We start from the raw sequence: 19,113 nt of genomic DNA on the forward strand, positions 1-19,113 counted from the left end.
GCATATCTTACAAATTGAACTTTTTTTGCCTTTCATTTGCTGCTGGTTAGAATATTTGTATATAAATTATGATTGAGAAATACAGCAGGGAGTGAAAAGTGTGTCACCCAACCCGGTCTCCCCTACAATTATTGTGTGTACATTGAGTGAGTCACACTGCTGGCTAGCAGCTCACTACAATATTGAATTGAAGATAATCACTGACCTCCTTGTGTTCTTAATCAGTGAAAGGCTGAGAGGCACGAGGGTGGGATTACCTCGTGGCCCCCAAATCACTAAATCCACCATGCCTGTCTTTATTATGTTTGTTGGGACAAAGCAATTACCTACCGCTGAGACGGATCTGTTGTTTGTTGCCGGGGCAACACTCCTCTCCTGCCGTGCGTCGAGCCCGTCACGTGGGGGCGCCGGGTTTCGGTGTTTGTCGTTGGTCGCGCACCCTGCGCTGGAGGCAGACACCTCCTCACAGCCGGAGAGAGAAACCCGAGGGAGCTAAAGTGAGGTATTAAAGGAGAAGAAGTGTGCAAATCATAGAGCACTTCCCCACCACAGCACTTGACAGTCTGGGAGTTATTTCATTGCAAGTGATTTTTCACCGAGTCATCAACAGTTCTCACCATCATGAGGAAGATCACGGTCAGACACTTGTTGTGCCTCTTCCTGCTTGCCTTCCCGCTGTCCTGGGCAGAGGACACGAAGAAAGATGTGAGAAAGACTGAGAATGACACAGGTGAGGATTCCTCTTTTTTATTTTTATTTTTAATGATTATGAATCATGATCTGCTTGAAATGCGTTTTAATTCAAAATGGTGCAGCTCATAATATAAATAACTTTCGTATTTCTCGTATTTCTCTCTTAAACCAGTGTTAGTGTACAGAAAAGCGACTGCAACGTTGCTTTTTGCCTTACTAAATGGTAAAATGAACATTAGGGGCGAGGGTTTGGCGGAAGTCTCAGAAGCAATTTCAAAACAAAAGCCTTCGCTTGGTAAAACACTTGCTTTGATTCTACAAGAAAGTTATTGGATATCGTGGGATTTACCGGAGAGGAAGAGTAGGGGCTGTTGAGAGAGACCGCTCTTCTATCAAAAAACGGGGTGGAGGAAAACGTTCTTTATTTGTATTGTTTGCTTTAGTTAAATTAGGAGATTGGGATAATTGATTCTTAATTTCAATCCAGTCAAAGGCGGTAATGCCCCCCACCCAAAAGAAGAGATGTGTTACCTGTCTGTGAATGCATCTTAAATTGCATTTACCCTCACTTTTCCCTTTCATTGCGTCCGAGTCCCGCAGGGAAACCATGCGAGGAGAGGAAAATAGGAAATGTGTTTTTAGAGAAATTAGACGCCCTTTCCTCTGAAGCGTTTCTGATCACAGCTGATCAGCTTTAACAGATGTAGAGACTTTTGACTGAGTTTGTGTTTGCACATGATGTTCACTGTGCTAATACTAATAAAGGCGCAGTTATTACGATCAGCGCAGGAGCAGCAGGTACCTGTTTTACAAACACCTGCACACAAATAACACTATAATACTGTGTCCTGCTCAAAGGATCACGAACCACTGAATACCACTGAAAACCACAGAATGCGTTTATATTCATTATTCATTATTTGCGTCTGTGAATTAATTATTAACTAACCTAAAATATGATTGTGGTGTATTTTGAACACTGTAAATATCTGTATTAGGCTTAATATTTCAGGGAAAGTTGACATGATGTAACTCTTATCAAATCCGACACTCAGGAATAACGAGCCTCATTGTGACTGAATGGAAATGACGGTAAATGTAAAAAGTGTTTCTTCCAAACTCTTCTACTCTCTCTGAAGTTATTGGACTTCAGTGCGGTATGAAACTACAGCGATGTTGAAATGTAAGAGATCAGTCCGATCAATAACTGATCTGCAGTAAGGGATCGTGTCGGCTGGTAGAGTCTCTCCAGTGATGAGGCAGCGAAAGTTATTAATATCCATATGTTAACACTCTCCACATGTCTATCAAACCGGAGTAGAGCTGCAGTGCTGCCACTCTGTCCACCCACCGCGTCCACCCGCCGTCCACCCGCTGTTCACCCGCTGTCCACCCGCCGCTGTCCACCCACCGCGTCCACCCGCCGTCCACCCGCTGTCCACCCGCCGCCGTCCACCCGCTGTCCACCCGCCGCTGTCCACCCGCTGTCCACCCGCCGCTGTCCACCCGCTGTCCACCCGCCGCTGTCCACCCACCGCGTCCACCCGCCGTCCACCCGCTGTCCACCCGCTGTCCACCCGCTGTCCACCCGCCGCCGTCCACCCGCTGTCCACCCGCCGCCGTCCACCCGCTGTCCACCCGCCGCTGTCCACCCGCTGTCCACCCGCCGCCGTCCACCCGCTGTCCACCCGCCGCCGTCCACCCGCTGTCCACCCGCCGCTGTCCACCCGCTGTCCACCCGCCGCCGTCCACCCGCTGTCCACCCGCCGCCGTCCACCCGCTGTCCACCCGCCGCTGTCCACCCGCTGTCCACCCGCCGCTGTCCACCCGCTGTCCACCCGCCGCTGTCCACCCACCGCGTCCACCCGCCGTCCACCCGCTGTCCACCCGCCGCCGTCCACCCGCTGTCCACCCGCCGCTGTCCACCCGCCGCTGTCCACCCGCTGTCCACCCGCCGCTGTCCACCCGCTGTCCACCCGCCGCTGTCCAGACTCCTTATTTTCGGGAGCCAATGTTAAACTGACCATTTCGTAACGTCAAAAGCTAAAACAAAAAACTATTGCATTTGCTTTTCTGTTTACTTGTAAGAAAGAAAAACGATTGATCTAAAAGTACACGGATTATAAAGGAACATGGATAAAAGAATGTAATAGATAATTCTTCTATAGTGCCCTTATATAATATATTAAGTCTTTAACTAACCAGAGTATCCATTGGCCTTTTATTTGCAAAGTACAAATATTGAATAACTAAGGAGGAGACTATTTATGCTCACGGTTCAATGTGTATTTACATGTATTTGTTATCATAACATTTAATTATGACAGTTATTTATCTGTTCACATGACGTTTTACAATGAAGCTTTTTACAAGTCCCCACCAATATTTATGAGTTCAATTATTCTGGTCTAACTAAAGTTATCAACACCTTGTCTCTTTAAGGACATGTTGAAATCTGTTAGTTTTCAGCTTTTATAGCTGCTTGTATGCATGCCATATGAAGTTGTTTGATCACAGCAGAGCTTTACTTTAATAAAGATAATTACATTTATGCAAACATTTGGAAAAATTCTTCCATTTAAAGTCTACATGTTATTGTAATAAACAAATGCTCTGGTACATCTGGTATGATTATACTTTTTTAAGAAAAAAGAGGTTTTTGAAGCAATTGGACTACTATCAGACCATCTCAGTGTTATGTAGCAGCTGTAACTTGGGAAAAGTGTGGTTTCATTTTGGTTCGATTCAGTTAGTTTTCTTTGATGGGAGAGTTGCAACACAGTATGAGCAGGAAATGTGCAGAGTCTGTCAAACTTAATTTTTGACCTTAGCAAGTAAAATAAACAGTGGGAGAAGAAGAAGTGCTCAGGTCTTGCAAAAGTACTGCATTCAAAATCTTACTCAAAGTAAAAGTACAAAAGTATTAGCATCAAAATATACTTAAAGTACCAAAAGTAAAATAACTCATTTTGCAGAATGGCCCATTTCAGAATAATGTACATTATATTATTGATGCAATATTTGTGTCCATCACTTTACGGTTGCAGCTGGTAAAGGTGGAGCTCATTTTAATTTCTTTATCGGCTGCTGGATAGCTAATCTATAATAATACATCATAGTGTGATATAGAAAAAATATAAGGTAGCAGCCAAATGGAAATATTTGAAGTACAAGTACTTCAAAACTGTAGTTACTGCGAACAAGAGGTTGACTGAAGGATAAGTGAAAACAAATGTTCACGTGTATACTGCTGCAAATGTTATTGACAAACTTTTAACAGCATCAGAAACATTAACAACTTAGATTTTGTAATTGTCTTGTTGGAATGACTCACCCCAGTCCTGGATCAGGAATTGTTCCTTTTTTAAACTTAACACTAGCTCAGAGATTTAAAGTTGATATAACACGTGTCAGCAAACTGATACACAGCCACTAGACACTGAACGACATCATACATTTGGAGTTGTGTCTCTTCACTGTCCTTTTAGCTCTGTGTCTGATCGCCACTACCTCCTGGGGGAAATATGTATCTGCTAAATACCTCACTCACGCGCTAGTCGCTAACTCTGAAAAGAAAGGGGTTCACCAGAAGGTTAACCAAAACAGTGTTGCAGCCGTAAAACACTGAAAGATGCAAACACTCTTGAGCTTGGGGAAACTTAAGGGCCTGGCCGTAACTCAAAAGATTTTGACAACCAACATCATTTTTTTCCATTGTTACTTTGAAAATAATAATTGGTGCAGTTTTAAGTTCTTGCTGCAGTGAAGTGCCCTGAGGATGTGGCTACAGGTGCAACGGAGCACCCAGCAGTTGTGCTGGATCAGAGGTGCTGTAGACTGGAAACTTTCATCCAGGAGTCAATAAAACGGAGGTTTGAGGTTGACTTTAGGTTACTCATTAAGCATTTAAGATTGTGTGATTTAGATTTAAATAAGGAGAGGACAGGTGCATAAACATTTCATTATTCAGAAAACCGATATGAACATTAAAGGGGACATATTATGAAGAACGTACTTTGTCAGTGCTTCTGCGCATACATTTGGGTATATGGAGTGCTTAACAACCCACCGGTTGAAATAAAGTCTGCTTTCTGTGGGCTCAGAAAACATGTGATTCAACAAGACACTCAGATTTGGCTTTTGTTACTGTGTCACATGCAGGAATATTAGATTATACCGCCCTCATCTGAGAATCTCCACCCACGGCTTGAGAACTACTTTTACAAAGGTGCGCCACATTTTTCTCACAAGCCGATCGGATCAGAGAGTTTACAGAGACAGGCGTTTCAGACGGAGGGAGAATACAGCTTAATTCAGAGAGACAGTATGAGAGAAGAAACCCAAAATACAACCATGAACCTGAAAATGAGCGTGATACAGTATGTCTCCTTTAATACTAAAAGGAAGTGTGGATTAAATGGATTCTTATTCTAATTCTGAAGCTTTTAGGATGTAGATATCTAGCACTTTGAGTTTTGTTTACGCAAATGAAAAGTGCGCTTATAAATACAATTTATTATTATTATTATTATTATTATTATTATTATTATTATTATTATTATTATTATTATTATTATTATTATTATAGTAGTATGGACAGGATGGGAGAATGAGGGGCACAGTGAGTGTTTTATTACATCTTTCTGAGAAGACACATCTTGGTTCCCCAGAAAAATGCTGTTTTTCAAGAAGTCATGTAGATATGTCTAAAAAGGGATGAGATAGATAGATGAGAAGGGCCTCAGCAGGAGGACAAGCATGAACACCACTGAGCTAAAGGCATTTTCTGTGCTCTAAACATCTGGCCAAAAACTAGCCAAAGGTGTTGAGCTGGATTGGATGGGAGGGTGCAGCAGCTATCAGTCATGGGGCAGAAGCGAAGAACTCTGAGCCAAGGAGCAGGGTTTTTGATTTGTTGCCTTTGTGAACTTGCGTAGCAAAGGTTATAAACGATACACTGTGGTACAATTGAAGGTGCCCGTGTCTGCAGTTTGCATTGCAATATGAAGGTTGTTTTCGTGATGATTTATATACAATTTATATTAGTTGTTGTTGCTGTAAATATTGCATTAAATGATGCCCATCTGTGCAGCTGATCTGACATGGTGAATTAATTTAGTGTGGCAAGGGAAACATACTATACTTATTGTATTCTTCATACTGTTCTCCACGCTCTTTTTCACTGTTAGAAGTCTAAAACAAAACCATTGATTGTCGTGATCCATTTCCAATGTTTGGAGCTTCAGTTAAAACTGGAGACTTCACAGAAACGCTCCTGAACTTGATTAACAAAACAAAAAGGTCCACTTTCTACCATCTTCCTTAGAGCCTGACCGGATCACATGACCGTAAAGAGAACTTCAGTCTATTCTTCGCTGTCCTCTGAGGACCACGAGAAGTGGTCAAACTACTATTTCCAAGAATGACCCTTAATTATGAATAAAAGCCCAACTCATTTGTAATCTCCTTCGCTAAGATGTTTAGCAAGTAAATAGTGGACAATGGTAAGTTTAGCATGCTATCATTTGCTAATACGTTAGGGGGTCACCGCAGTCATTATTATTCATCCCCTGGGGACCATAAACATCTGTATAAAATTTCATGGAAATCTTCTTGTTGCTGAAATGTTTTGGTAATAGCAGTAGAACGTTGTACTGAGAGACTTGGAACAGTAACACAACACTTTAAGACAAAGCCGACAGGCCGACAAAGGATGCTCAGAAAGGCCGGATGACACAGTTTGCACGACTGCTTCTCTTGTAATACTTGTGTGAAGTGTTAAACTCTTTCCAGTAGTTGAATCAGGATGGCCATAAAGCACAGAAAGAGGCCAAGAAAGACTTTCTAGTTGTTCTTACTCAGGGGAGGCCTTTGAAAGGTAAACCCACCTGATGACAGCCTGCACATGGAAGGGCTTCATCATCAGTGAGGCATCTTTGTGCATTTAATATAGCTATAAATTCCACATACTAAATAAAATCCAGTTTCTGTTAATGGGTGTCAGTGCGCCAAGTTTTCTGGCAATACACTGAACCTTTCCTAAACCTTCTGCACGCAACAACATAGCTCCCAGGGACATACCAACCCGTTCACCCTTAACAAGATGCCGATTCCCCGAAAAGGGCGCGGACATCAAAAAGAATCTCACATTCAGAAGTAGTCCGTTGAAGTGGTGTAGACGTCTGATCAGGGTGCTTCCTGTACACCTACTAGTGGAGAAATTCACGGCAGGTGCGACTGGAAGGCAGACCCACAACACTCATCTGGATATCCTTAGTGGGCCGGTTTCTACATGTTCACATCTCTTCTGGGGCAAAGTGTTGATCTGTCAACACTTGAACACAGATCAGAATGTACATGAAGCTTGTTGAGTGTGGTGAGGTTTTTTGTTTTTTCTTAGAAATGGAATTGACCAACAATGAACAACAAGTAAAGAGATCAATATAAGGAGTTTTCATTTAATGTTTTCAACATTGAACATTACTTATTCTGTTATTTCCCACTGTAGTTTGGAGCCAAGCAAGGACCAGACGACTTTTTGCCAGGCGAAAGATTTCTCCACCGCAGGAAAGTCAAGCTCCTGTAAGCCTTCTTTGCTCCTCTTAAACTGCCTTAAACTAACCTTCCAGTAAGACGTGTTCTGAATGTGTTTGGCTCAATTGCCAGGGCAGCTGGCAGTGTGTGTTTTGTATTTGTTGCACCTGTTTAACACATTTTTCAATGTTGCTGTGAGACACTTTATCAAAAGTCTCTCTCTTGTTTCAGAAACACAGGTCAAACCACATGACCCCTGCACGTCGCTGCGGCCGCCTGATGGAAAGCTGCTCCGCATACGTCCCGTGCTGCGACCCCTGTGCCTCCTGCCGCTGTCGACTCTTCAACACCATCTGTCACTGCTGGAGGATCAACCCCCTGTGCCTAAAGAAGACGTAGTTGAACACATACATACAGCCCAGCAGCGGGACAGTGATAGACATACTATATAAATAGAGAAATGCACACATGCTGCCCTCTGGCCCGTCAGGGCAGTTCGGAGAATATTATCATGAAGAAAAAAAAAAAAAATAACTTTCCATTTTCTTCAACACTTGAGTGATGGAGGGGGAGATGAGAATGATGGGGTGAAGCCTGTGTTTTCTTGTGTCAGTCTTTATTAGATGCTTTGCATTAGAAAAATACTCTGATCAATGTTTACAGAACATACAGTATGTACTGTAGGTGCAACGAAGGATGAGCGACAGAAGCTTTTTCATGTATGTAGACACGTGTAAACTCTGTTTTGTGCCTTGGGCATTTCCCACACTATCGCTGCTTTATCACTCCTGCCTTGTTAAACATGTGGGAACCCATAACAACCAGATTTACATTAGAACAAATATTTCTTTTTTTTCTCACTGCTCTACAGACGAAATGTGAAGGAAAAAAAGGATAAATAAATTCTGTTCCTATGTGAAAATATGCCTTGCAGAAGAGATACGTCCCAAAATGTAGAATTATTAATTATTCACGTGGATCTATGAGTTAAACTTACTTTCTATTTTTGCTATTGAATAAATATATCATAAGCCAATATTATCCTCGTGTTTTTCTTCTTTTCCTTAACGATTTCTTTTCCCCCAGTGGAAATATCCTACAATGCATACATAAATAAACATGTATGTGGATTTATGGGAGACCATGTTTAGTTTAGGAATATAAGGCACATTATCAAAACAAAGGGCCTAAAGCATCTTTGTATTCTTTTCCAGGATTGATAATGTTGAAAGCTGAAAGTTAATGAACGTGAACTTTATGTTTAGGGAGCCGGGAGGATCCAGGGAGGATGTGCATATTGGACACATGTTGATGTTAGTCTGTGAATTTCAAAATAAAGCAATTTTGCATCTCTTAAATCCTTTCTGGCCAATCTGTGGTCCACATACTGTATTAATTTGTACTGGACACTGTCTGCTCCTCTTGTGGTGTCTGATTGTGTCTGATTCCAAAGATTTGCACACCTAATTGAATGTGACAGTAGCTGTTATGTCTTGATTGATAATCTATTTACTCATTGTCTGCAAGGCAACGACCATGAAGGAGTTTAAGACAGCAAAGCTTGTTCATAAAAAGAGCCATATTGACATTTCAGTAATGGAGCAATAAGTTATTAGAACTACATGTACTGTGTCTGTCACACGATCTGTGTTCTGTTGCCTGATTTTGCACAGAGCTATTCCCACACATGCTCACACATGCAAAAATGTATGAAGTGATTGATTGCCCATAAATATTGTGAGCATTTTACGATGCAAGGACAGTTAAGGTCATTTTTCTTCTACTGTCTGTTATAAAAGAGGTGAGTTAGCGTCATTCCTTTTACTCCTGCGTGATGTGGAGCCAAAGAGCATCATGGTCTTTGATTTATATTCATACACTGGTTTAAAAATATATATATATTTCTGTCCCTGGGTACTGAGTAGAGTACTCTCGAGAACAGAGTTGTTAACCCGTGTAGCCAGACTGAACGTACTTGAGAGCAGGAACTGAGACAGCAAACACTTTTAGGGCAGCTATGGAATTTATTGGTGTCAAAGAGGAAGGGAACATAACTGCATGAATGTTAGTCAGAGAGGGATTAATGCAGAAGTTACTGTAAAAAAAAGCACAAAGAGAGACACATTTGGACAGGGAACATCACTTTAACTGCACTCAGGCTTGTTGATAGTTGGCGTCATGGCAGAGCTCAGTTTCAACGTGGATCATGGCTATCTGGAGGGTCTGGTTCGTGGAATGAAGGCCGGGATCCTGACTCAAACCGACTATCACAATCTGGCCCAGTGCGACACACTTGAGGGTAAGCACATTCAATGCTGGGGAAACTACTCTGAAAGCACAACATAAGATAGAGCTTTATTAATCCCGAAGGAAATTCTCAGAAATTTCCCAAAAATACATACAAAAAAAGTAACACTGCAAAATAGAATAACAATAAGAGTAAGGAAACTTTTTGTAAAATAAGTAAACTAGAATAAAACTAACATTGTGCATAATATTGTGAGTAATATTGGCAATGGTATTAAAAAAGTAATAAAAAGTCATTTGCAAGCTAGAAGAAATTGAGCTACAGCAAAGTTGTCCTGGAGAGAAATCTGGTTTGGTTAACTGAAGCTACTTAGAAAGAAGTAGTTTGAAATACTTTATACATTAAAAAGTCACATGTCATTCAATTGAGTTTATTTAAAAAAGTGGCAACTTGTTTACAGGTCATTCATGAACAACAACAAAGATATCCCTATATTTAATTGGTATCTTATATAGTATTGGTTTGACCAACTGGTGTAAAGAAAATGGACCTGTTGTCTTCCTGTGTCTCGCTGCAGAGGAGCTGACAGGGATCATCTCACCTGTCATCTCACCTGTCTTACCATGTACCAGACATTCCTTTCTGGGACACACATAGGCTACAGGGCAATTCAGTGTGGATGAAGAGAAATGAGATGTGTAACTTCAGAGCTGTATATTTTCAGACATGTTTACTCTCCCACTCACCAGTTATGTAAGTTTGTCGACACGGTGGCAAGTGATTCTTGGAAAGACTCATTGCCGTTTATTTATTTGACATGTGTTTGTCATTAGTCATCATCAGCTGAAATGTGTTGGTCAAAAGTCAGAGAGAGCTATGTGTGAATTATACACTGTATAAACTTCCTGTTTTCTTTGTAACTGCTACCTTGCAGGAAGCCGCAGTGGAAAAACTCTGATTTGAGCAGTGATGCACAAGTGAAGCTATGAGGAAAAGTGTAGTGCAAAACCTTAATGTAATGTCTTTCCTCTCGTCTCCTCAGACATGAAGCTGCATCTGCAGAGCACAGACTACGGTAAGATGCTGTCCTCGTCTGAAGAGGACCTGACTGTGTCTCTGGTGGACAGCAAGCTGAGGGAGAACCTGGTGACTGAATTCAGCTGCCTTCGCTCCAACGCCCTTCCTCCACTATCGACCTTCCTTGACTATATAACGTACGCTAACTGTAAATGATACAAAGATCACATGACATACTTATTTATTTCCTGTAGTTCTCTAACCATTTATCTTCACTATCTCCAAAAGAAAATTGTGGTTTAGGAAAATATTGTTATAATGTAGTCCATTTCATTTAAAGATATACATAAATATATATATATATCCTTACTGTGTTTGAAAGAGATTCATTCATTTACTCTGTTCTCTGTGTTGCCATAGCTACAGCTACATGATCGACAATGTGGTGATGCTGATCACAGGGGCTCTGAAACAGAGAGATGTGGCAGAGCTCCTCCCCCGGTGTCACCCACTGGGCGCTTTCGACCAAATGGCAGCAGTAGGCATCGCTCGTACGCCAACTGAGCTCTACTCAGCCATCCTGGTGGACACACCACTTGGTAGATTCATCAAATCATTTGTGTTTAACTTGCAAAGATTGTAAACTTTAGTATGAGCAATAATTACAATACCCTTTTACTCACAGTCACCTGAGATGATCAACCAGTTTACAGTGGAAGTGGGGTTTTTATAGTTTGAAGTATGGAAGCCCATTTGTGACTGATGATGCTCATGGTTAGTCAATTTACTAACTCAAATCTAGTTGGTAAAATAACATAACTGGCGAGCTAACCGCTAAATACACTAGCCAATAGGGTTAGCGCTGGATAGTAACATATAGCTCTCCAAGCTTCTTTTTATTTTCTCTGTCCTTGACTGTTTCTCAGAGATGTACCCCATTTTAATCAACGCTTATGGAAAGAGGAAAATAGCTCTCCGGGCTAGTAAGCTTGCAAACTGTTAGTGGAAGCGTGTTCCCTCAATCAATGTTCCCTCAGCCTGTGTTCCCTCAGCCAATGTTCCCTCAGCCTGTGTTCCCTCAGCCAATGTTCCCTCAGCCTGTGTTCCCTCAGCCAATGTTCCCTCAGCCTGTGTTCCCTCAGCCAATGTTCCCTCAGCCTATGTTCCCTCAGCCTGTGTTCCCTCAGCCTGTGTTCCCTCAGCCAATATTCCCTCAGCCTGTGTTCCCTCAGCCTATGTTCCCTCAGCCTGTGTTCCCTCAGCCAATATTCCCTCAGCCTGTGTTCCCTCAGCCTATGTTCCCTCAGCCTGTGTTCCCTCAGCCAATATTCCCTCAGCCTGTGTTCCCTCAGCCTATGTTCCCTCAGCCTGTGTTCCCTCAGCCAATATTCCCTTAGCCTGTGTTCCCTCACCCAATGTTCCCTCAGCCAATGTTCCCTCAGCCTGTGTTCCCTCACCCAATGTTCCCTCAGCCAATGTTCCCTCAGCCTGTGTTCCCTCACCCAATGTTCCCTCAGCCAATATTCCCTCAGCCAATGTTCCCTCACCCAATGTTCCCTCAGCCAATGTTCCCTCAGCCTGTGTTCCCTCAGCCTGTGTTCCCTCAGCCAATATTCCCTTAGCCTGTGTTCCCTCACCCAATGTTCCCTCAGCCAATGTTCCCTCAGCCTGTGTTCCCTCACCCAATGTTCCCTCAGCCAATGTTCCCTCAGCCTGTGTTCCCTCAGCCTGTGTTCCCTCAGCCTGTGTTCCCTCAGCCAATATTCACTCAGCCAATGTTCCCTCAGCCTGTGTTCCCTCACCCAATGTTCCCTCAGCCAATGTCCCCTCAGCCTGTGTTCCCTCAGCCTGTGTTCCCTCAGCCTGTGTTCCCTCAGCCTGTGTTCCCTCAGCCTGTGTTCCCTCAGCCAGTGTTCCCTCAGCCTGTGTTCCCTCAGCCAGTGTTCCCTCAGCCTGTGTTCCCTCAGCCAGTGTTCCCTCAGCCAGTGTTCCCTCAGCCTGTGTTCCCTCAGCCTATGTTCCCTCAGCCTATGTTCCCTCAGTTCCCTCAGCCAGTGTTCCCTCAGCCTGTGTTCCCTCAGCCTGTGTTCCCTCAGCCTACTGTTCCCTCAGCCTATGTTCCCTCAGCCAATATTCCCTCAGCCAATGTTCCCTCACCCAATGTTCCCTCAGCCAATGTTCCCTCAGCCTGTGTTCCCTCAGCCTGTGTTCCCTCAGCCTGTGTTCCCTCAGCCAATATTCACTCAGCCAATGTTCCCTCAGCCTGTGTTCCCTCACCCAATGTTCCCTCAGCCAATGTCCCCTCAGCCTGTGTTCCCTCAGCCTGTGTTCCCTCAGCCTGTGTTCCCTCAGCCTGTGTTCCCTCAGCCTGTGTTCCCTCAGCCAGTGTTCCCTCAGCCTGTGTTCCCTCAGCCAGTGTTCCCTCAGCCTGTGTTCCCTCAGCCAGTGTTCCCTCAGCCAGTGTTCCCTCAGCCTGTGTTCCCTCAGCCTATGTTCCCTCAGCCTATGTTCCCTCAGCCAATATTCCCTCAGCCAATGTTCCCTCACCCAATGTTCCCTCAGCCAATGTTCCCTCAGCCAATGTTCCCTCAGCCTGTGTTCCCTCAGCCTGTGTTCCCTCAGCCAATATTCCCTCACCCAATGTTCCCTCAGCCAATGTTCCCTCAGCCTGTGTTCCCTCAGCCTGTGTTCCCTCAGCCAATATTCCCTTAGCCTGTGTTCCCTCACCCAATGTTCCCTCAGCCAATGTTCCCTCAGCCAGTGTTCCCTCAGCCTGTGTTCCCTCAGCCAGTGTTCCCTCAGCCTGTGTTCCCTCAGCCTGTGTTCCCTCAGCCAATATTCGCTCAGCCAATGTTCCCTCAGCCTGTGTTCCCTCACCCAATGTTCCCTCAGCCAATGTCCCCTCAGCCTGTGTTCCCTCAGCCTGTGTTCCCTCAGCCTGTGTTCCCTCAGCCAATGTCCCCTCAGCCTGTGTTCCCTCAGCCTATGTTCCCTCAGCCTGTGTTCCCTCAGCCAATATTCCCTTAGCCTGTGTTCCCTCACCCAATGTTCCCTCAGCCAATGTTCCCTCAGCCTGTGTTCCCTCACCCAATGTTCCCTCAGCCAATGTTCCCTCAGCCTGTGTTCCCTCACCCAATGTTCCCTCAGCCAATATTCCCTCAGCCAATGTTCCCTCACCCAATGTTCCCTCAGCCAATGTTCCCTCAGCCTGTGTTCCCTCAGCCTGTGTTCCCTCAGCCAATATTCCCTTAGCCTGTGTTCCCTCACCCAATGTTCCCTCAGCCAATGTTCCCTCAGCCTGTGTTCCCTCACCCAATGTTCCCTCAGCCAATGTTCCCTCAGCCTGTGTTCCCTCAGCCTGTGTTCCCTCAGCCTGTGTTCCCTCAGCCAATATTCGCTCAGCCAATGTTCCCTCAGCCTGTGTTCCCTCACCCAATGTTCCCTCAGCCAATGTCCCCTCAGCCTGTGTTCCCTCAGCCTGTGTTCCCTCAGCCTGTGTTCCCTCAGCCTGTGTTCCCTCAGCCTGTGTTCCCTCAGCCTGTGTTCCCTCAGCCAGTGTTCCCTCAGCCTGTGTTCCCTCAGCCAGTGTTCCCTCAGCCTGTGTTCCCTCAGCCAATGTTCCCTCAGCCTGTGTTCCCTCAGCCAATGTTCCCTCAGCCTATGTTCCCTCAGCCTGTGTTCCCTCAGCCTGTGTTCCCTCAGCCAATATTCCCTCAGCCTGTGTTCCCTCAGCCTATGTTCCCTCAGCCTGTGTTCCCTCAGCCAATATTCCCTCAGCCTGTGTTCCCTCAGCCTATGTTCCCTCAGCCTGTGTTCCCTCAGCCAATATTCCCTCAGCCTGTGTTCCCTCAGCCTATGTTCCCTCAGCCTGTGTTCCCTCAGCCAATATTCCCTCAGCCTGTGTTCCCTCAGCCTATGTTCCCTCAGCCTGTGTTCCCTCAGCCAATATTCCCTTAGCCTGTGTTCCCTCACCCAATGTTCCCTCAGCCAATGTTCCCTCAGCCTGTGTTCCCTCACCCAATGTTCCCTCAGCCAATGTTCCCTCAGCCTGTGTTCCCTCACCCAATGTTCCCTCAGCCAATATTCCCTCAGCCAATGTTCCCTCACCCAATGTTCCCTCAGCCAATGTTCCCTCAGCCTGTGTTCCCTCAGCCTGTGTTCCCTCAGCCAATATTCCCTTAGCCTGTGTTCCCTCACCCAATGTTCCCTCAGCCAATGTTCCCTCAGCCTGTGTTCCCTCACCCAATGTTCCCTCAGCCAATGTTCCCTCAGCCTGTGTTCCCTCAGCCTGTGTTCCCTCAGCCTGTGTTCCCTCAGCCAATATTCACTCAGCCAATGTTCCCTCAGCCTGTGTTCCCTCACCCAATGTTCCCTCAGCCAATGTCCCCTCAGCCTGTGTTCCCTCAGCCTGTGTTCCCTCAGCCTGTGTTCCCTCAGCCTGTGTTCCCTCAGCCTGTGTTCCCTCAGCCAGTGTTCCCTCAGCCTGTGTTCCCTCAGCCAGTGTTCCCTCAGCCTGTGTTCCCTCAGCCAGTGTTCCCTCAGCCAGTGTTCCCTCAGCCTGTGTTCCCTCAGCCTATGTTCCCTCAGCCTGTGTTCCCTCAGCCAATATTCCCTCAGCCAATGTTCCCTCACCCAATGTTCCCTCAGCCAATGTTCCCTCAGCCAATGTTCCCTCAGCCTGTGTTCCCTCAGCCTGTGTTCCCTCAGCCAATATTCCCTCACCCAATGTTCCCTCAGCCAATGTTCCCTCAGCCTGTGTTCCCTCAGCCTGTGTTCCCTCAGCCAATATTCCCTTAGCCTGTGTTCCCTCACCCAATGTTCCCTCAGCCAATGTTCCCTCAGCCAGTGTTCCCTCAGCCTGTGTTCCCTCAGCCAGTGTTCCCTCAGCCTGTGTTCCCTCAGCCTGTGTTCCCTCAGCCAATATTCGCTCAGCCAATGTTCCCTCAGCCTGTGTTCCCTCACCCAATGTTCCCTCAGCCAATGTCCCCTCAGCCTGTGTTCCCTCAGCCTGTGTTCCCTCAGCCTGTGTTCCCTCAGCCAATGTCCCCTCAGCCTGTGTTCCCTCAGCCAGTGTTCCCTCAGCCTGTGTTCCCTCAGCCTGTGTTCCCTCAGCCAGTGTTCCCTCAGCCTGTGTTCCCTCAGCCTGTGTTCCCTCAGCCTGTGTTCCCTCAGCCAGTGTTCCCTCAGCCTGTGTTCCCTCAGCCAGTGTTCCCTCAGCCTGTGTTCCCTCAGCCAGTGTTCCCTCAGCCTGTGTTCCCTCAGCCAGTGTTCCCTCAGCCTGTGTTCCCTCAGCCAGTGTTCCCTCAGCCTGTGTTCCCTCAGCCTGTGTTCCCTCAGCCAATGTTCCCTCAGCCAATGTTCCCTCAGCCTGTGTTCCCTCAGCCTGTGTTCCCTCAGCCTGTGTTCCCTCAGCCAGTGTTCCCTCAGCCAGTGTTCCCTCAGCCTGTGTTCCCTCAGCCTGTGTTTCCTCGGCCTATTGATGTTTTTCAATACACATGTGCTGGCTTGGCTTGACTTAGTTTGACTCAGCACGTCAGGGTTTTGCGTTTCCATCACAACAGGGCCACTTGAAGGTGTGTCTTTAATTAATTTTTGGCTGTGACTACTGGTCAAAGGAGCCGCTGTAAAAACGGTGGATAAATACATTTAATTTCCTATAAATTTGTCACAATAAAAGTCCCCTGTTATCTTTCTCCCTGCAGTATTAATAGACTTGTTTTCATTGAAGAATAGCTGCTTACAAAGCTCCACAAATTCAGTGATAACCTTTTTAATTTTCCTATACATTTTGTTATTTAAAAGCTTTTATAATGAAGCAGCAAAGTCAGGAAATCAAGCAAATCTTCACAGAGATTCAGTTAGAAGCTACAAAAGTACGGAGAGCTGAACACACACTCAGACTTTAACATCTGTCTCTATGATCTCCTGCCTGAACATGGCGGACCCCTGTTGGCAAGCATCACAGCAAATAATCTATCGGAGCTTTCTCAGTTGTTGAATCTCTGGCTCTCTGTCCTCCACTGTCAGCCCTGTCAAGATTATTTTATTTTGGTGAACGGGTCAAAGTTCATTCATCAGAATGAGATGTTTTTTCTGCCTAATTTGCTTTACAGTTCTTATAAAAGTTGGCAGAACGTTGACTTTACCATGCTTGTTTTATTTGCATAATATACATTGAAGAATGCTAGATAAAACGATGATATTTAATACAGACTAATAATACAAACTGATGCTCTCTGTGTTGTTTTGTCAAAGCTCAGTTTTTCCAGGAAGCTGTATCTGAGTCCAACCTAGATGAAATGGAAGCTGAGATTCTCAGAAGCAAACTGTTTAAGGTGACTACAGGGTGAAATGATATAAAACCTGTAATGTGTGATCATATAAATGTTGGACTTTAGAGTTACTGACACGAGTTTCTTACGACAATGTGCATACTCTCTTCAGTTGAGGTTAGGGTTAATGTTACGGACACTTAAAGACCTTTTATGAAATGATTAATGTGTTTTTTTATTCAAAGGCATATTTAGAGTCTTTCCACTCTTACTGCAATAACATCGGTGGTGCCACAAAAGATATCATGTGTCCTGTCCTGGAGGTACTGTGACAATTTCCACAGTTGTTGAAGTTTTATGATGTCAGATAATTTTTTCTGAAAATTGCTCTGTATGTGTGTGTGCTGCAGTTTGAGGCAGACAGGCGGGCCTTCATCATCACAGTAAACTCCTTTGGGACAGATCTCAGCGGTGCCGACAGGAGTGCGTTGTTTCCATCTTGTGGCAAACTTTACCCTGAAGGGCTGTGCCTGCTGGCCAGGGCCGAGGACCATGAGCAGGTCAAGGCAGTGGCAGACTGTTACCCAGTGAGTCTCATCACATCTCCTGCTCTGTTAATAATGCAGTTAACTAAAGCCATAAACATGGTTGACTTTAACCTTAACCTCCCTGCAGGGGTATAAGATCATTTTTGATGACCCTGAGCCAGGATCGGGAAGCAGGACTCTGGAAGACAGATTCTTTGAACAAGAGGTAATATAACATTGTTTCAGTGTATGGTGTCCTATGAGGATATAGCTTCCAGCTGTTGAACCTTTAGTAAAAATATTTGCACCAATACTCTCAAATTTAGCTTGATAGTATAAGCAAGAGGATTAAAGCCACATGTGAAAGAAAGTTCCTGAGACTAACGTCAGAATTCTGAATTTAAAATCCTGATTGTGTCCCTAATCCTCTTCCGTAGAAAATATGGGCAGTTTGCTTCAATTATTTTACTGACAATACGAAAAAGTAAATATTTTGACAAGTCGACCGGATTCATGTGTAAACTGTTTATCTTAGCTATATGAAACCCTGCTTTTCTGTGTCTCTCATCCTTACCTTTTCTCAGGTGAGGCTGAACATGCTTGCTTTCCTGCAGCAGTTCCACTTTGGAGTGTTTTACTCCTACATCAAACTGAAGGAGCAGGAGAGTCGCAACATCGTCTGGATCGCTGAATGTGTCACACAGCGACAGAAGTCCAAGATACACAACTACATACCTATCTTCCAACAAATTAACTCAGCATGATTGGTCAATTATTTTGATTTAAGGCTATTTTGCTTCTATAACATGTTTTCTTCTAGACTAGTGGAAAGAAAACATCCAATATACACATTAAGATGTTTATTACAAACTTTGTCTATTTGTGTCTGTAGATTTCTCCTAAATTCACTAAAGGTTAGCATTAGATAATGCCTCATTTGCATATTTAAACATTTCAGAATATTTGTAATACAAAAAAGAATTGTCTTAATGTAAGTAATCAACCGGGGAAGTTTCCTTTTGATATTTAGAATACAACAAGGTAATAAATGTACTTCATCAAAAACATCTTTGTTGATTTATTTATATTCCAAGTTACTGGTGGTGCTTTAGAGTCAGTCACAAATACTTTCAGTGTTGTACTACAGACCACAGAAAATACAACACTGAGGCCTTGTGATTAACAGTAAACTCGCTTCAGTTGGTATGTTCACATTCACATTATTATTATACGCAATATCTGCATGTCTCAACTGGACAAAGGTGTACATTACATGAGGTATAAATATGTGTTACTATACAATAGAGTACAAATTGTAATACAAAATATAAGTATATAAGTAATGTAGCACAAACAGTGGTATAAAAGTGTAAATGTGTCAGTTTTAGCAGCTAACAGAGGTCATGAATCAGCTGTCTTCACTCTTCATCAGCTCGTCCTCTCTTCATACTTTCACTAAAAAGAAAAGACAAATGTGAAACATTAGCCGTATCTTGAGCGTACAGTATCACAGATAAAAGAACCCGGTATGAGTGTAAATGAGTCTGAGTGTATGCACGTCCTTGGTTGTATAATAATAATAATAATAATAATAAGCTTTATTTGTATAGCACCTTTCATACAAGAATTTCAGCCCAAACTGCTTCACAGCAGAAACATAACAATTAGTACAAGGACAGAATAAGAGCATCTACAGTACAATAATCACAGTGTAGATGTAAATGAGTCTGAAGTACCATTATAAAAATAGCAGAATTAAAATGGTCTAAAATAACATTGGCCTAGTTTCCCTATCTGTGCCGTACTTAACGACCCTATAATG

The 19,113-nt window shown here is 44.3% G+C and overlaps 3 protein-coding genes across 3 annotated transcripts in view; 2 read left to right on the top strand and 1 right to left on the bottom strand.

Moving 5' to 3' along the window:
- Positions 1-428: 428 nt before the first annotated feature.
- asip2b (agouti signaling protein, nonagouti homolog (mouse) 2b) lies at positions 429-8,268 on the top strand. The gene is made up of 3 exons (XM_029452804.1): positions 429-730; positions 7,202-7,275; positions 7,459-8,268. The coding sequence occupies exons 1-3, from the start codon at positions 622-624 to the stop codon at positions 7,624-7,626; spliced, it is 351 nt and encodes a 116-aa protein (XP_029308664.1). The 5' UTR covers positions 429-621; the 3' UTR covers positions 7,627-8,268.
- Positions 8,269-9,223: 955 nt separating this feature from the next.
- Positions 9,224-18,356, top strand: LOC115022943 (V-type proton ATPase subunit d 1-like). Its single transcript, XM_029454063.1, has 8 exons — positions 9,224-9,526; positions 10,518-10,689; positions 10,913-11,091; positions 16,748-16,827; positions 17,010-17,087; positions 17,175-17,351; positions 17,440-17,517; positions 17,876-18,356. Exons 1-8 carry the CDS (start codon positions 9,406-9,408, stop codon positions 18,053-18,055), a joined length of 1,065 nt encoding a protein of 354 aa, XP_029309923.1. The 5' UTR covers positions 9,224-9,405; the 3' UTR covers positions 18,056-18,356.
- The window catches only part of LOC115022426 (uncharacterized), a 47,909-nt gene continuing 47,136 nt past the window's right edge, over positions 18,341-19,113 (bottom strand). Inside the window, exon 65 of the mRNA XM_029453402.1 lies at positions 18,341-18,746. Coding sequence (XP_029309262.1) covers positions 18,736-18,746 — 11 coding nt within the window. The 3' untranslated portion in view covers positions 18,341-18,735. The remainder of the gene's footprint in view (positions 18,747-19,113) is intronic.

The sequence above is a fragment of the Cottoperca gobio genome, chromosome 17, assembly GCF_900634415.1.
Source record: "Cottoperca gobio chromosome 17, fCotGob3.1, whole genome shotgun sequence".
Taxonomy (NCBI): domain Eukaryota; kingdom Metazoa; phylum Chordata; class Actinopteri; order Perciformes; family Bovichtidae; genus Cottoperca; species Cottoperca gobio.